Source organism: Corapipo altera, unplaced genomic scaffold, assembly GCF_003945725.1.
Source record: "Corapipo altera isolate COAL_440 unplaced genomic scaffold, ASM394572v1 67, whole genome shotgun sequence".
Lineage (NCBI taxonomy): Eukaryota > Metazoa > Chordata > Aves > Passeriformes > Pipridae > Corapipo > Corapipo altera.
In genome coordinates, this window is record NW_020884906.1 from 2,341,403 (window position 1) to 2,357,043 (window position 15,641).

Sequence of the window (15,641 nt, forward strand, 5' to 3'; positions counted from 1 at the left end):
CTGATCTACTTAATTTCCAAGGCTCTTGATTCTGCAGTCTCTGTGCCTGACTGGCTTCTGGGGGTGGAAAAGGAGCAGCCCTCCTACAGGCAGAGCTGCCAAATCCCTTCATCCCTTCACCAGCACTCAGCAGTCTCCTCACAGGATTCCTGCTCATCTGGGCATGAAGACGGAGAAGTACTTTCTCAGGCTTTTCATTTGGGGTCTGGAGATGAGGTCAAGGCACAAAACCACCCCACCTTCTAGTTTATAGAGCCAAAAAGTTGCACATCAGGTGCTTCAGCTTTACAAGTTGTTGCAGGTTTTTTTCCTGTTCAAACCATCAGCCACAGGATGCTGTTTGTCTTCTCCCTGGTGTATCTGCAGAGATACTTTGGGCTGAGACTGGGTACCAGGGGCCATAAACCTTTCAAACAAAGATGCATCAAACTGGTCTACAACTATATAAAAATAAGACTGCATTTTGGATTTCAGATAAATGGAAGTGTTGGAGTAATTTGAATTGGACCAGGTTTTGTTTGTTGCTCTCCTCTTTGCAGGAAGTTGGAGCTTGTATCCCTATGGGATTTCCTGGATATTTCTGTATGTAAAACTAAATCTCCTCCACAGACAGCATTCCTTCCAGCTCAGAAAGTAAGCACCTTTGATATGGGCACAATTCAGATCAGTTCTCCGAGCAGCAAATCTTACCTACTGTATAGCCTTACTTCAGGGTCATGGTGAGAGAAACTGAGCTGGGATATGGAAAGTTAGGATATGCAGAAATTAAGGGCCAGGCTCTGTTTAACATTTAGATTGAATCATGAGCTAAACACTACCAGCTCCTTGTGCTGCATACTGCTGTTTGCAAAGTGAAATAGTTTCAAATAAGTTTGGCATTTTTTTCCTGCTTGCAACTGCAAAATGCAGTAAAATAAAGTAAAAAGGTAAAGTAAAATAAAAAAGTAAAATACCTCCCCAGGTTTAATGTTGGTGCACTGAACTGCTAATGCACTCAGCAAATTTATGCCTGTGAGGCAACACGTTTTTTCTATTCTCCAAGGAATAATTGCAGAGAACCACTCTTTAGTTATGGTCGTTTCTTCATTTACCAGAGTTTGTGCAGTATTTACAGGAGTCAAGGGAAAACTGTTGAATGATTATTTTCAATCACTTATTTTTGTTTTGATTTGTCGAAAGGTTAATTTTGTCTGAGAACCTTGACTCAACCTGATTTACAGCTCCCTGTAATTGTGTTGCAAATAAGAAAAAAAAGAATAGTAAAATAATCACAGATGTAATCTGATCTCGCTTTTGCCATAGTTTCTCACATAAATCTCTTTAGTACTTTTCCCATTGTGACAGGGTTTATGATGAAAAAGAGAAGATCTCGTTTCTTCCTAGAAAATTATGCATCCTGTGGAGTAATTAATCTGGTTAAGGAACTAAGGCCAGTTCATTCTGCTCTTCATTCTCCCAACAATTTCTGTCTTACACAGAAATCACTGCAGTGAGAGCAATAAATTTGAGGTGAATGACAGACTCTAATTGTTTGTGACCTCACTGTCATCTGCAGCACTGAACTGGCTATGACCAATCCCAGCTTTTGGGCTGCGGTTATTTTTTGTCTAAAAATTTTAAAGAAAAGACAGCTTTAAAAACAGCAGCTCACTGGGCATCCCCTTTCTGCCCACCCTCGTGATTTCAATCCTTGGCTCTGACACGAGCTGCAGGTTCCACTGTCAGCAGTGTTGCTGTGCCCTGCCCTCTTTGGCTTCATATGCCACGGAAAAAAATGGGTGAAATGGGCACTAGTTAGAGCTGTAGGTAAATAACCCAAAGAGAAAAGGAGGATCTGGAAGCCTGCAACAAGCTTCAAAAAAGGAAAACAGAAAAGTGCTCCTACCTGTTCTGCCTTGGCTAAAACCCAGGTAATATGCTGGAAGCAGAACCAGAAGTACTTCCCCCTCTGTCCTCATCAGTGTAGGACCTAAACACCCAGCATTTAAAATCAATAGCAATTGTCTCCCTGCTGAACAGCAGCATTTCCAGAAATGTATCCCTTTCCCTGTTGTTCCAGTAGGCGAGACCCAGGGGAATAAATTTTCCTGTGAGGTGTCCCTGAAGGCTGTCTGGGTTTTTGCTGAGCAGCACAAGGCAAGGGGCACAAATGACTTGTTCTCTGTTGCCTCTCTGTCTTTGGCAGCCCGCTCATGCATCCCATGGGAGCACTGCTGTGGAGTGCTCTGCTCCTCTGTGCCCTCCCAGGTGCTGTTCCCGTGTCTGGCATGCTGGAAGGCCTCTGATGAGATCATTCTGCTCAAATGGTCCCAGACTGTTGGGCACCCCTTGGATGAGGGCCTGGAAGTGCTGAGTGGATGTGTCCTGTGCAGCAGCAGCCTCTGCTTCAGCCAGACTGGGTGACACTCTCTCTAATCACCTGTCTTCTGATCCCATCTCTTAATACCAGCCTGTTTTTGGGAAGATACTGCTGAACTGGCACTCCTTTCCTGTTTTTTCAAAAAGGCTGACCAGTGCAGTAACTGTGGATTTTGAGGTTAGCAAGTTGGAATTAGGTAGTGATGGGAAAAAGCCCTCTGTTGAGGAGGCACTTGCCGAAGCAACAGCAAATCAACTTTTGAAATGGAAAATGATATGTAAATATGTGAGATGTGGTTCTATTGTGTCTAGCTAACCAACTGTGCATTGAAGAACATTACCTGTAATTGCTGCATCTAACACACCAATGTATATGTAATATATACTGTATTCATTGTTCCCAAAAATTTCTAGAGGCACTTCAGTGCTCTTCTTGAAGAATGAAGCAATGTGGTATCATTAATTGCTGCTGTGTACTGGTCAATATTACTGCATTGCTTGAATAGCTGTCAGTCAGAGTAAGCTACAATTTGGGTAACAGAAGCAGAAAAAACCTCACAGAAATATGCTCTGAGAGTAAGGGAGACATGACATGACTCCTTCCCAGAACAAGATAAGATTAGCAGCATGAAGAGCTAGAATATCAGGAAAAAGGTAGATGAAATAATAGTCATTATGAATGGTTTGGCAGACTGTCTAACTGATTCTCTCATAAGAAAAGTAGCAAAGTGCCTGATGCTTCCTGTGGGTTGGAAGTTCATTCTCTCATTACTTGTGCCATAAAGATGCAAGTGTTTTGTTCCATAAACTGCAAGAGCATGGAGTATAAAGAAAAAAGTTTTCAACTACTGGAATTAAATAGTTGTTTAAAGTCAAATGAGCATGCCACATCTTGGAGACCCTTTCATCAAAGCAGGTCAGTTAACTTTAATGAAGTCATCTTCAATTTGCTTTGATGTAACATCAGAACCCAGCCTAGATGATTCCAAATGATCAGCAAATGAATTTCCACATTGAGGTCTTTCAAGGACATAGGCTTTGTGAAGTATCTAGTTTTCTGGGGGGGTTTATTTATTTATTTTTTAGAAGTGCCTAAATTGAGATTTTTTTTTTTGGAGGGAACTGCTGACTTTCCTCCTAAACCAAGCCCCTTTTAAGATTCCATATGTTGGGCATGTAAAGCAGAGGCTTGCAGCATCACTGCTTGCTGTTAGTGTCTGTTCAGTCTGAGACTGCATCGTGCAGGAAGATTAGGTTGCTGTGCTTTTCCTTTAGGGTGGGGAGAGATTTAGAGTCTCAGACATGTAATTTCTGTAATTACTCGAGCAAGGAATAATTGTCAGGCCAGGGATGGCAACATCAGTTCCTTCTGTTCTAATTTTTCCAAAGGAAGTAATGTTAAATACTGAAGCTGGTCAAAGTGCCAAGTAGCCTCTCATCCTAAATGAGAACAAAAAGGACAAATGTTACAATTTTCTTCAAAATGAAGCTCCTTAAAATATTTCCAGAATGTGGATTGAAGTGCTTTACTTAGTAAGGTAGAAGAATTTCTGTGGTTTGAAATAAAGACAACTCTTGAATTTTAGTCATGTTTCAAGAGAAACTACGATTTGTCTTGTTCTCCACTTTTCTTACAGAAAATTCAAACAGTCCTTCTTAAATACCCCAAGTATCATAATATTAGGCATCACAATGCTTGTAATAATGAAGATGGAACTTGTCAGGACTGCACTAGAGAATGACAACCAGTGTCATGAGTCCTATTCACACCCAACACACTCAGTGGTGTCTTAGTAAGGAACAGCTCAACACAGTGCAGTGTTTTGGACTTGTCTCCAGTTATTGCATTGGGTCCAAATTCTCCAGGATTTAGTGTCTTGTGCTGGTAACTCGTGAATTATTCATTATTTGGTTTTTTAATAGCAGAAAGTTGATAAGCAGGAATAGGTGCTCTGCCTTCCTGCTGGGGGTCAGCTCAGCCCACCAGGACTGTTTCCTTTAACTCTCCTTGCACAGTTTGAGGCAGGACATGAACACTTTCCTACTTGTCTTCTTGGTCAGTCTGTTGACTCGTGCAGTGGAAATCAGATTTACTCTGTGTTTCCTGCTCAGCAGAAGCTGGTCACCAGCCCATAGCTGTGTGCCCAAAATGGGAACCAAACCTGGACCCTTCAGGAGCTGCAGTGGGCTTAGAGTCCCAGAGCAGATGCCTCAGGTCCAACATGTGTTCCAGAACTGGCATTAATGTGGAGTTAATGACACATCTACATGTGGTGAAAATCAACGTATCTCCCTTAAAATGAGTGGAGCTATAATGGGCTATACTGGGAAATCCTCCAGTTCTTACGGGAAAATTTTTTCTTAATTATCTTAACAATAATTAGGCATTTTGGAAAAAGAAGAAATCGTGAAAGCTGCTAATTAATTCTTTATAGTTTGCTCATTATGCGCTGATTCTACAAGATGTGTTGATTTGGACTCTGGTTTGAAAAGCTGAGGATAATTTCCACAGAGCCGTGAGGGTTTCAGAGCTGAGCTTCGTGGGAGTTCAGATCTCATTTATCTGAAAACATTTTGTGGTCACAGAAGAGTTTCTATCCATTTCCTTTTTATGAATAATTTGATTTTTTTTTTTAATCTATTTCATTTAGGTCTGGCAAAGCCCATGGGATTAGTTGAAGGTCCAGGAGGCCTGGGCCAGGGGGGAATGGCTGCTACCCTCAGAGATGATAGCCACGAATCAGAGACCAAGTATGAAGAATATGGTTACAATGCCCAGCTCAGTGACAGGATATCACTGGACAGGTCCATCCCTGACTACAGACCAAAAAAGTAAGTTGAATTCCACATTATTTTTGAGACTTAAGAGGTTGATTGTTGTGATGGCTTTTTTCTCTTCACATCCCTTCCTGGTCAGAGTATGACACCAGTTAGTCATACAGATACCCCTGAGTTTAGTGAAAATCAAACAGACCAACAGCCATCTCAGGCATGAAGGGCCATGTTAAATGCATAGCTAATTCTGTCAGTAATGCATTATAAAGCACATTCAAGGCCTCAGATCAAATACCACATGAGGTTATTGGTGCTTATTGGGTTTGGTTCCCTTAGAAAAAGCCTTCAGAGGTGGCAGCCTTAGTCTGTCCTTCTTGTGCAGTGGGAGGGGGAAGTGCAACAAACGCATTATAGTCATTGGTTCCTTAAAAAAACCACAACACATCTAATCAACTGTCTTTAATTACATTTGATGTTCTTAGAATTGTTCAGCCGGGGTTTGCAATGTGCTGAAACACAGACTAAGTGTAATCCATTGGGGTCCTGTAATTGCAGTAAGATTTTTTTTTTTGTCTTTGGAATGTGTGTCTATTTTTATTCTGCAGTTTATAGTCTTCACACGCCTGTGCTGTGCTTGACATTGCAATTACATGTTTATTATTTGTGCTGATTTATTATATTTTGTATTAAATATCTTTCAAATCTTTCATATTTATGGAGTTATGTATCTTCCAGATGAGACATCCACACTGTCATCCCATGAATGACAATCAGTAATGTCTTAATGCAGAGGAGATCAGCAACAATGCCTAGTTGCTCTCAGGAGACAGAATTGAAAAGAATACTTAATTAATTTCTAATAATAATCTTCTGTTTTAAAAGACCCACTGGGGCTCCTAGGCAGAACTGAAAGTTAAATAAAAAAATATCTTATTAACTGGTGAGAAAAGTTTAGCCAAGCAAAACAGCTGTGCTCTGTGAGTAGATTGCAATTGAATTAGGATTTTAGGCAGTTCAAGCTGCCAAAGACAAAACTTCAGCTTAACTACAAATTTCATTAGCTGTGCTGCATATTAATCTGATCTCAGAAGTATTGACTCAGCGTTTGTTTTCTCAAACACTTGCTGTAGAAAAGAAAACCTAGCTAACAGAAGTGGCAAAGAGAAACCAACCTACTGACTTGCATTTTTGATGCAAGTCCACCAACTTATTCAGTGGTCTCACCTCTCCTTCTCTCTTGATGTACCACAACAATCCATCATGGAATTATGCTGGGGAAAAAGTAGTCCGTAGTTATGCAGATATTGGAGTTGTGCCTCAGATCTGGTCCAGAGACCCTTGAAATCAATCTGAAGTTCCTCAAATGAAAGGCAGTGAGGTTTGACCTGGGCTGTTATCAGCTGCTGCGGTCAGGTGGATGAGGATAAATGAGATGTGTTCTGCTAGGAAACACAAAAGCAAAGGCTGCAGAGCTTAAATCTAGCTCAGCAGCTGTCAGAGGCATGAGAGCATTTACAATGCAGTGATGTTTCACTTCAGATTAGACTCTTCCACCGATTTACTTGGGAGCTTTGATGAGTCGCTCAGATAAGCTTTTTGACATGCTCCTTTTGGGTATCTCATAAGGCCATGCTACATGATAAACTGTCTGAGCTACTGGGAGAACTGCCTTCCTTGTCATGTTTTGACACTTTTGAGGTGGTTCTAGTCAGACCTGGATGCTGGAATTGATGCACTTGTCTCTGGATGCTTACGGGTCAGGAAAGCCCTTCAGATTGAACTTGCTGTGAAATATGAGTGAAAGTTTGGAGAAGGTAGAAGCTCTTGTTATATGAAGAGTTTTGTCCACTTACATGGATTGAGAGCAGCCTTGAAGAGAAGGACTTGGGGGTGCTGGTTGACAGGAAGCTCAAAGTGACCCAATAATGTGCACTCACAGTTCAGAAAGCCAAATGTGTCCTGGGCTCATCCCCAGCGTTGTGGGCAGCAGATGAGGGAGGGATTCTGCCCCTCTGCTCCATTCTCATGAGACTCCACCTGCAGTGTTGGATCCAGCTCTGGGGCCCCCAGCATAAGAAGCACATGTACCAAAGCTGAGATTGACTGTTTGGTTCAGGCACTCTGCCTTAATTGTGTATTGGAGAGAACTAAACCTCCAGATGCTGAATTGCCCAATGGTCTCATCTCTGCATCACTGAGCCTTTCTCAGTTTGCTTGTGATTTATATTCGTGTCATTCCCAGAACTTTTCATTTTTAAATTGGGAAGCAAGTTAGAATTAATGTCCAAGGCCACATACAAAGTCTGTGGCCAGTCTATGAATAAAAACACTTACCTGGATTTGTATTCCCAAAATACTAAACCGTCCTTTCTCTCCATTCTGGTTTCCATTTGAAATCGTCAGATCTCCATATTTGCACACAAAAGTAGGTATAAAAGATATGAACTGGAAGAATGTATGCTCAAGTCTGCATTGCATAGGCATAATTTATTAAAGTAAACATGATTTCACTATGAAAATGTGGGACTTGCAATATTCCAGGCTTGATCACAAATATTATCTTTTAATTCATTTTATATTTGATCTCCCCCTTATTGTTGTCCACTACCTTATTCTGATAGGATAAACCTTCTGTTCCATCTCCTTGCATAGGCTCATAAACATTCAGCAGTTTAATTGCTTTTCAGGAGATATTTTCATCCCCACACAGCAAATTAAAGAACTATGTTACACTGCAGAGGTGTTCAGCCAGCCAGTGTGACCATGAAGGCTCTGAAATTGGAGTCACCTCCATGTCCTTCCACTGCAGCAAAGTCTCAGGCCTGGGTGGGCAGCTCTGCTCTCAGGATGCTTTTCTCACATCATGTTCTGCTTTCCTACCTGCTGCTGCCAGTGCAGATACTCCTTTTAGCTCAGGAGCCTTTTCCTTAGGATAGGAATTGCTGGAAGTACGGGAGACAAGAGGATTTTGTGCATGTTGTGTTTGTGTGCCAAATAGAAGCAATGCAGTAAATAGCTCAGTTGTGATTACAAATCACACAATAATTACAAAATCATTGTTTGATCCTGGCGTGGTGTAATAAATGTCTCAGCCTCTTCTCCTCAATATCAGAGATTTTTAAGTATCTATCAGATATGTATAAATAATACCAGTATCTGAACTTTTTCAAGGGCTATACCACTGTAGAAGGTATGTTGCAGAGAGCTCAGGATGTTCAATGTCCTGATCTCTCTTCCCAACAGTAAAATATTAGCAGGACTTTCTAGCCCTCACTAACATACCCCGTTTCCTCTGTGCAGTGGAAGAAAGAGAAGCTTCTCTTGTAAGGAACAGGTTATTTTTTCCTTGGAAGCACATGGCTAAGCTAGAGCTTGCTCTGTGGTGCTGTGGGAGAAGTGTTATTTAATGTTAAAGTACTACTGGATTAGTTTCCATATGTGTTCTTCCATATTCAAAATGAACGTGTATTTACATCAATTATCTCTCCCAATACATGTAGATGTAGAATAGTCCTGAATCCTGCCCATGGGAATGCTGTGGAATCTGCTGGGCTCTTTCCAGAGCCTTTCTTACCAGAATGTCAAAGGAGACAGTGTCTCACTGAATAGTCCAAAGCAGATCTGGAGCAACAGAGCTGAGACTTTGGTGGAGATTCTGCACTTCCCAGCAGAAGAACCCAGAGTCAGCCACCCAAACCCCCGTGGGTACTGAGAGCAGAGGAAGAGAACAGCTTTGCCTGGGACATGTGGTGCTACAACAGGCTGGCAGCAGCCACCCCTCTGCCCTTCTGGGGGAATAACAGCCTCCACTGCTGCCAGCTGTAGCACAAAATCGAAGCCTCTGCTCCAGTAACAAAGGATCAGACTCAATCCTTCCCAGTCATGCATGAAGGCAGAGGGGCTGCAGCCCCATGTGACAGTACATTTTGACTTTATCAAAGATAAAAAAGAAAAAATCAAAACCTTAGGGAATGTCATTCAAAGTTAGGGGGAAAGGCCCCCAAACTTACAAAAGCTGTTTGTTTGACAGTGCAGCATCCTGGAAAAGTGGGAAGTGTCACCTAACCAGATGCTTTCAAAAAGAAGCATCGTCTCTCAGGATAACATCAATTCCCCTGTTCTTTCTGGTGCACAGGCTGGATAGCAAGGGGTTGGATTGAACAGGTGCTGCACCTGTAAATTTGGCATTTTCTGACTTTCTACCACTTGACTTTGCAACTTCAATAACTTCTGGGGTTTCTTTACATGCAGGACACGTCCACACACCGAGACACACATACGCACACACACTTGTCAAAGTCCCTTGCTGTGATGCATTATGCATACTTTTGAGAAAAGTTAATATGATCCCAGAGCTTCCATAATGGCTAAATTGGCTTTTACACAAAATTGTCGCTGCTTGGTGAGGAACTTTAATTTAACTGATCTTTTTTTGTGCAACTCGATGCCGAGTGCATTGTGGCAGTTCGGTGATAACAATAATACTAATATATGGATTCAGTCTGCTGGCTCTATCAGAAGATATTTCTTTGTGTTACGGTCATGGATGTTTGTATTGAGAAAATTCAGCCCCAAAGAACAAACTTATTAATGCCGTGGCAACCCGAGTCTTTAGCCATAAAGCACAGAGAAATCCGGGTCTCGAGGAAATTGCTTTCATTTATTCCGTTCTTTCACAGAGGAGAGCGTTTTCGTGGCTTGCTATAGACAGTTCACAATAGCAAAGGAATTGCATCTCTTGGGCCTTGAAGTGTAATTAATGGTTCAATCCACCCTATACCTAAGGAAAAGCCTTTTTAATTACCTATCAAAAAGAATTCTGCAGTTGATCAAATAGTGCTATCAAGGGGGCAGGCTTGGTAAATAGGCCTCTGATTTGTTCATTCAAGGGTTTAATAACTGGTGTGAGGCCAGGAGTGAGCAGACAGCCCTTCTGTCAGAGATGGTCCTGTGAGCTCCAGCCACTGGAGAAGGCAACACCATCACCTTTAATTTTGACCCTTCCTTTTGGCTGCAGAGCTCTGAGGACTCTCTGTGGTGTGTGAGCCAGCAGCCAGCAGCTCTCTGGAGCCACAGCACGTGTGTGTTTGTGGTTTCTGTCGTGGGAGGAGGGTCAGTGGTGTGGTAGGATCAGTGTAGCCCCTGCAGCTCCTCTGCCCAGCTGCATTGGCTGTCGCTGCAGGAGCAGGGCACGAAGGCAGATGGCTCTCAAAGAGCATCAGCTTTTGGATCAGTGCATTGGGGAAGGCCAGGTTTGCTATGATTTGATTTTTCTCCACCTCTGCTGCTTGTTCTGCCTCGTGACCCATTTCTCAGACCCTCTGGGGACGCTGGGTGTTCTTTGGGCCACTTAGAAAAATGACACGAGAAACTCCAAATTAAAGCAGACCCTTAGGATTCTTTCCAGGTTAACCAGAGGGCGATGGAACGGGCCTCTTTGCAAGGAATATTTGAAGTGGAACAGATCAGAGCTTTCCAGGAATCAGAATTTCTGATTAGTGGAAAATGACAACTAGGAAAAAAAAAAAAAAGCCTAAAAATATTTTGTCAGGCTGAACATCTTCTGTGAAATGTTTTATTAAAAGAAAATATTTAGACCAATGAAACATATAGTTTCCCATTTAAAAAACATTAGTCTTAAAGTGATGAATTTTCTAGCTCTAGCTTCTACCAATACTTTCGGATTAAATACCAGGTCATGGTAAAGAGAAACATTAGTTAAAATTAAACGTTTTGGTTTTTTTCAGCTGACAGTGTTTCACAATCACATTATAGGCACGATATTTGGATTTCAATTAGGCTTATTTTTAGTAGGAAGACATTTGACTTTTTTTTTCTTTTGCACCCGCTCTCAGTGAATCTGAAAAATCATGCTAAAATTCTGAAAACCCCGTTTGGCCACTCTGAGCATATGACATAAATTGAAGCAGAGAGAAGGAAAAACAGAGGCAGAAAATGGAGCAGACAGAATTACCTCTGGGCAACAGATTAGGATTGTTTATGGGAGGGAAATTCAGTAAGACATGAAACTAAGTGAAGTGTTTTAATTAGATCCCAAATCAATGTCCAGATGTGGATTTTGAACAGTGCAGAGGGGCGTGTGTGTACACGTGCTCTGGGACTTGGTGTGGATCTCTCCCAGCTTTGCTGAGTTACACAAGCTGGACATTTCCCTCGGGCTGTGGGGAACAGCACAGGCCTTTGCACACACATCATCTGTGTGCACAGCTGGTGATACAGTTCCAGAGAGAGAGACCCGAGTGTGAGCCGACTTCTGTCTTGCCCGAGAGCAGAAGGAACTGGTGTGGAGTGAGAAAATTCCTGTGCTGCTTTCTCTGCAGTGAACTGGGCTCTGAGCAGCTACTCCTCTGTGTTCAGTGGTGTAGTTCTGACTCAGTTCATTTGGGATATCAGCTGACAACCCAAATTCACTCATGCTGCTGCCTCTGGGCCAGTTGTGCTTATTTGTGTATCCCTGTGTATGCCAAAGGCTTATCACTCCATTTTGGGAAGTGTTTCTTATCTGGCTGTAAAGGGCTCAGACTGCAGCTGTCTGAGGAGGACTGTCTGTCCCCCTCGAAGGAGAGGAAAAAATCTTTGGCTGGGAAAGAAAACTCTGTGTGGGTCACAGGTACTGCCAGCACCTCCACCCCAGTGCTCTGTATTTGTACAGTCCCTCTGTAGCTGTCATTGAGACCTGACCCTGTTTATGAAGGTACTGTAGGTCTTCTCCCAACCTCTGCTGGAGCTCTGCTCCCTTTGCATAAACAATGATATATTGACTGGAATGTGGGATCAAACCTTTGTCCCCCAGATCCCAGCTCACTGTTAGGTCTTTTGTATATTTAATTAGTTGTACAATGTTAAATTGCTCCAGTGAAAAGACTGATGAACAGGTTGACACATTGACCGTGTTTCCCAATAATAATAATAATCAGAAATATTGTGAAACCTTCCAACCTCTTTTTGAGGTCGTTACCAGGAAGGTTCTCAGGCTGATTTGGTTTGACAAGCAGTAGGGCATGACCCTGAGGTAGGACCACGAGACTGCCCAGATTGCACTACACTAATCCTCTGCCTTCTGCTTGGTTGTGCTGAGGGGTTGGTGACCCCCAAGGCTTTGGGCAGACAGTGCCCAGGTTTTATGCAGGACATAACTCATAAGCAGAGGCTCCCCAGCAGCCAGACTTGATGCTGTCTCTGTAGTAGCAGTGCTGTACATGTGGCAATATCTCACAGCTATTTCTGATATCTGATAGAAGTTTTCTCTGGCTTTTCCCATTAGATTCATTATTGATTCCCTTTTGTTTAGTGCTGGGCTTTCCAATTAAGTAGTGACTTTAATTATACTGCAAAGTGTATAACATTGGTCTTGATTATTAACACTGACCCGTGGGATAATGAAAGGAGCACCAGAAAGGCTAAATTAAAAAGAATCACAAAAATTAACAACCTTTTCCAAGAAGCCACCTTCTGTTCAAATGCAGTAATTTTCCTCTTTTACATTTTTGCAGTGCCTTTGTGTATATTAATTGTTGAAGACAAGTTCTGCATGACTGTCAGCACTAATAAATGTAGATTTAGTGAAGGCTGAATTTGATTAACTGGGGAGCATGAAAAGTAACTGATTGCAGTGTTGTGTTTAAATGCAGTGAGACTGGAAGCCATTCCCTGCAATTTGTCTGCACCAGAACGTACTCTCGAATACATGAATAGTTTACCTGAGCTGGATTGCATAACACTGACTAAAAATTAGACATCTAATTTAAGGCAATCGACTTGGCTGCCTTTATGGTCAGTGGAGAAAATCATGTACAATGTGTCATGTCCTCTGCAGGTCTCTCTCCCAGGAACCTAGGACAACCAGCTTAAATAGCATTTCAGGTGAATCCCAAATGCTGAATGCTCCAAGGCATGCAGAAATGAGAGGGAATCTCTGTGTTAGCAACACACATGGAAGAACAACCTGCCACCATGGGCAGCCTGGGTAAGGTCCCCCCCAGCCAGCAGCTGCAGAGGCAAAGCTGTGGCTGCAGCCCAGTTTTCATCTGGGAGGAAAAGAAAAGGTGATCAGAAAGCTGTTTTGCATGCCTCAGTTCTTCTTACCTATCATAACTAAACGTGTCCTGTGTGACCTTAAGCACAACTGCTTGGGGTAATTATTTGAACTTAGAAACCACAGTATTTCCATAGAAGGAGGAGTATTTCCTCTTCTAGAAGAGCAGTCTTCAAACTGTGTAAGCTGTTCCTTGACAGGTAAATACATATCTGTAGTGCAGAAGCACTGCTGAGATCCAGCCAGGGGCTTCCAGCCGTGTGTGGCATTTCAGGTTCTTTCGTTTCCCTCCCCTGGGCCCACGGATGGTTGATGCCCGCTATCACTTCCAGGGAGAAAAGGGTATTCCTGTACATTTCTGAGCTGTCATGTTATGTTACACTCCATGGTGTCACATTACAGGATAAAAAGAAGTAACAGAACAAGACAGGCAATGAATTCAGCGTGGTATTTCTTTTCCTTTTATGTTTCCTTGCGTGTTATCTCTGTTACACTACACCTGAGATTCTTTTTAGGGCTTTGAAGGAGTTCTAATGGTTTGAAATAAGGTTCCCCTTTTCTTTCTTAAAATATGTATGCAAATTTAGTTCTGCTGACAGTGTAAGATATGTATTATCTCCAAATGTCTTCCTTGTGTAACTTTAAAGATTAGCAAGTTCTGATTCCTATTTTATTTGGATAAGTTTCATAGTATAGGAAAGTCAAGGTTTCAGGTCACATAACCTCAAGGTATTTTAGTTGTTGTTGTTTGTGTCTTTGTGATAAAAACGTGAACAGGCCAAAATGTCAGACAATTTACTCTTCTGTCTGAAATAAAACTGAATTGTGAACTCCCAAGTTGATGCAGTGTTTCATTTTAATAGTGTCAGTTCTTGCTTGTTTTGCCTGTGTCTCCTATTTTGAGTGAATTTAGTGCTAATAAAAGTGAGAGACTCTTAAAAGTAGCCAGAGCCAGAAGGACCTGACAGTTACAGGGCAGCAAACGTAAGCTCCCCGTCTTGATTAGCTTGATCTAGATGCTTTCCAAGGTTTTGTTTCTCTGAAACAGCACCTGCCAGTTAAGTTGTTTGAAAGTTTTATGATATTGAAGTATGGGGCCTCTATTTCCTGTTCCTCCAGCTTTCTGAAACGTTCTTGGCTTCTGTTATATTGCTTCTAGACCTTCTGCTGTGGTCTCAAAAACAAACCATCGTCCAACCAGGTCACCTTGCTGGATGCAGCTCCAAAAGGAGGTCCAGGGACAGTTGCTTCCCATGCAGTCTGTGCACTCTTTTCTCTATTTCTGCCAAACCAACTGGCTGTCTTAATAAGAACTCATTATGCAGTTTTGGCCTACATCCCTTGGGCCACAAGAAATCCTGCAGCAGCTGCATGTTCCCACCTGGAGACTTCCTTTGAAATGTGGGACAAGCCTTGAGGAGTAGGAACCTGTGCCTCGTTACCTTCTTTGTAAAGCCAGCACCAGGCTGATCTCTGTTGTCTGTTCCTTGGCTGTGCAGGGTGTTTAAATAGCCCTTGTGAAGGAGGCATCTTGCCATGTGTGTTACTAAGTCTCAGAACTTCAAGCTGGCGAAAACCCCTCTGTTTCCTGCAGAGAATTCACTTATAGGTGATACATTTTGTAGGGATCACTTATGCAGCGACAGGAAGCCCTTCAGTGGAGGACAACAGCAGAGCTGGATACCCAGCACAAATACATCTCTCTCCTTCTGTGTCTGAACTAAACAGAGAACATGAGGACAACTGCCATGCAAGCATCAGGCAAAATTCCTGTTCCCTTGGCCTAAGAAGTGCACCCACAATTTCTGGTGGTGGTCAGGATTAATCAGTGAGGCATTAGGCAGCTTTAAATTACTGGACATGTCATCTCTGTGTGTTACTTCTGCACAAAGCTCCCTGTTCCTCAGCTTCCAGAAACAAAAACCCCTGGCATTACATTTTACCTGTGTGAGATGCCTTCAGGTTGTCAAATAGTTCTTTAAGTAGTTTATTTTCTTCTGTGCTCCAAGGGATGAGTATATTATTTATGCCACACTCCCAGACTTTTGCTAGTCTTAATTTATGTATTTTGTCTTGCAAATGCCCTCTCAGAGGGCTGCCCTCTGGGGTGGCATGAAACACACCTCTGGCAGACACGGTAGTTCAGACTTGACTAATGGGAGAATATTAATAGCAGCAATAATAATTAAAGCAGTGCACTAAAATACCCGTGGGTGTTGTTGCTAAGTTCATCTGTACCCCTAAAATTTCAGAGTAAAGGCATAAATTCTGGTTATTTCCATCCACGAAGTGAACAGTTGTCTCATTCAGCAACTGGAGTGAGCTTTCATCCCCGCTGTGGATGTTTCATTAGGACACAGTTCTCCCAGAGGGTCATGGTGCAGTTTACATTAAACTCAAGATAAAAATGACATTGAAGCTTTGCTCCTGTGTTTTCTACGTTGCCTGAAAA

General features: G+C 42.3%; 1 protein-coding gene across 3 annotated transcripts in view; it reads left to right on the forward strand.

Annotated features, from left to right (window-relative positions):
* GALNT9 (polypeptide N-acetylgalactosaminyltransferase 9) overlaps positions 1-15,641 on the forward strand; it is a 135,738-nt gene that overhangs the window by 18,663 nt on the left and 101,434 nt on the right. For 2 of the 3 annotated variants that reach the window (XM_027652242.1, XM_027652243.1), the window contains exon 2: positions 5,010-5,190. In XM_027652242.1, the coding sequence (XP_027508043.1) occupies positions 5,010-5,190 (181 nt within the window). Of the gene's footprint in view, positions 1-5,009; positions 5,195-15,641 lie in introns of those variants that run through there. The other variant, XM_027652244.1, reaches the window with a different exon arrangement.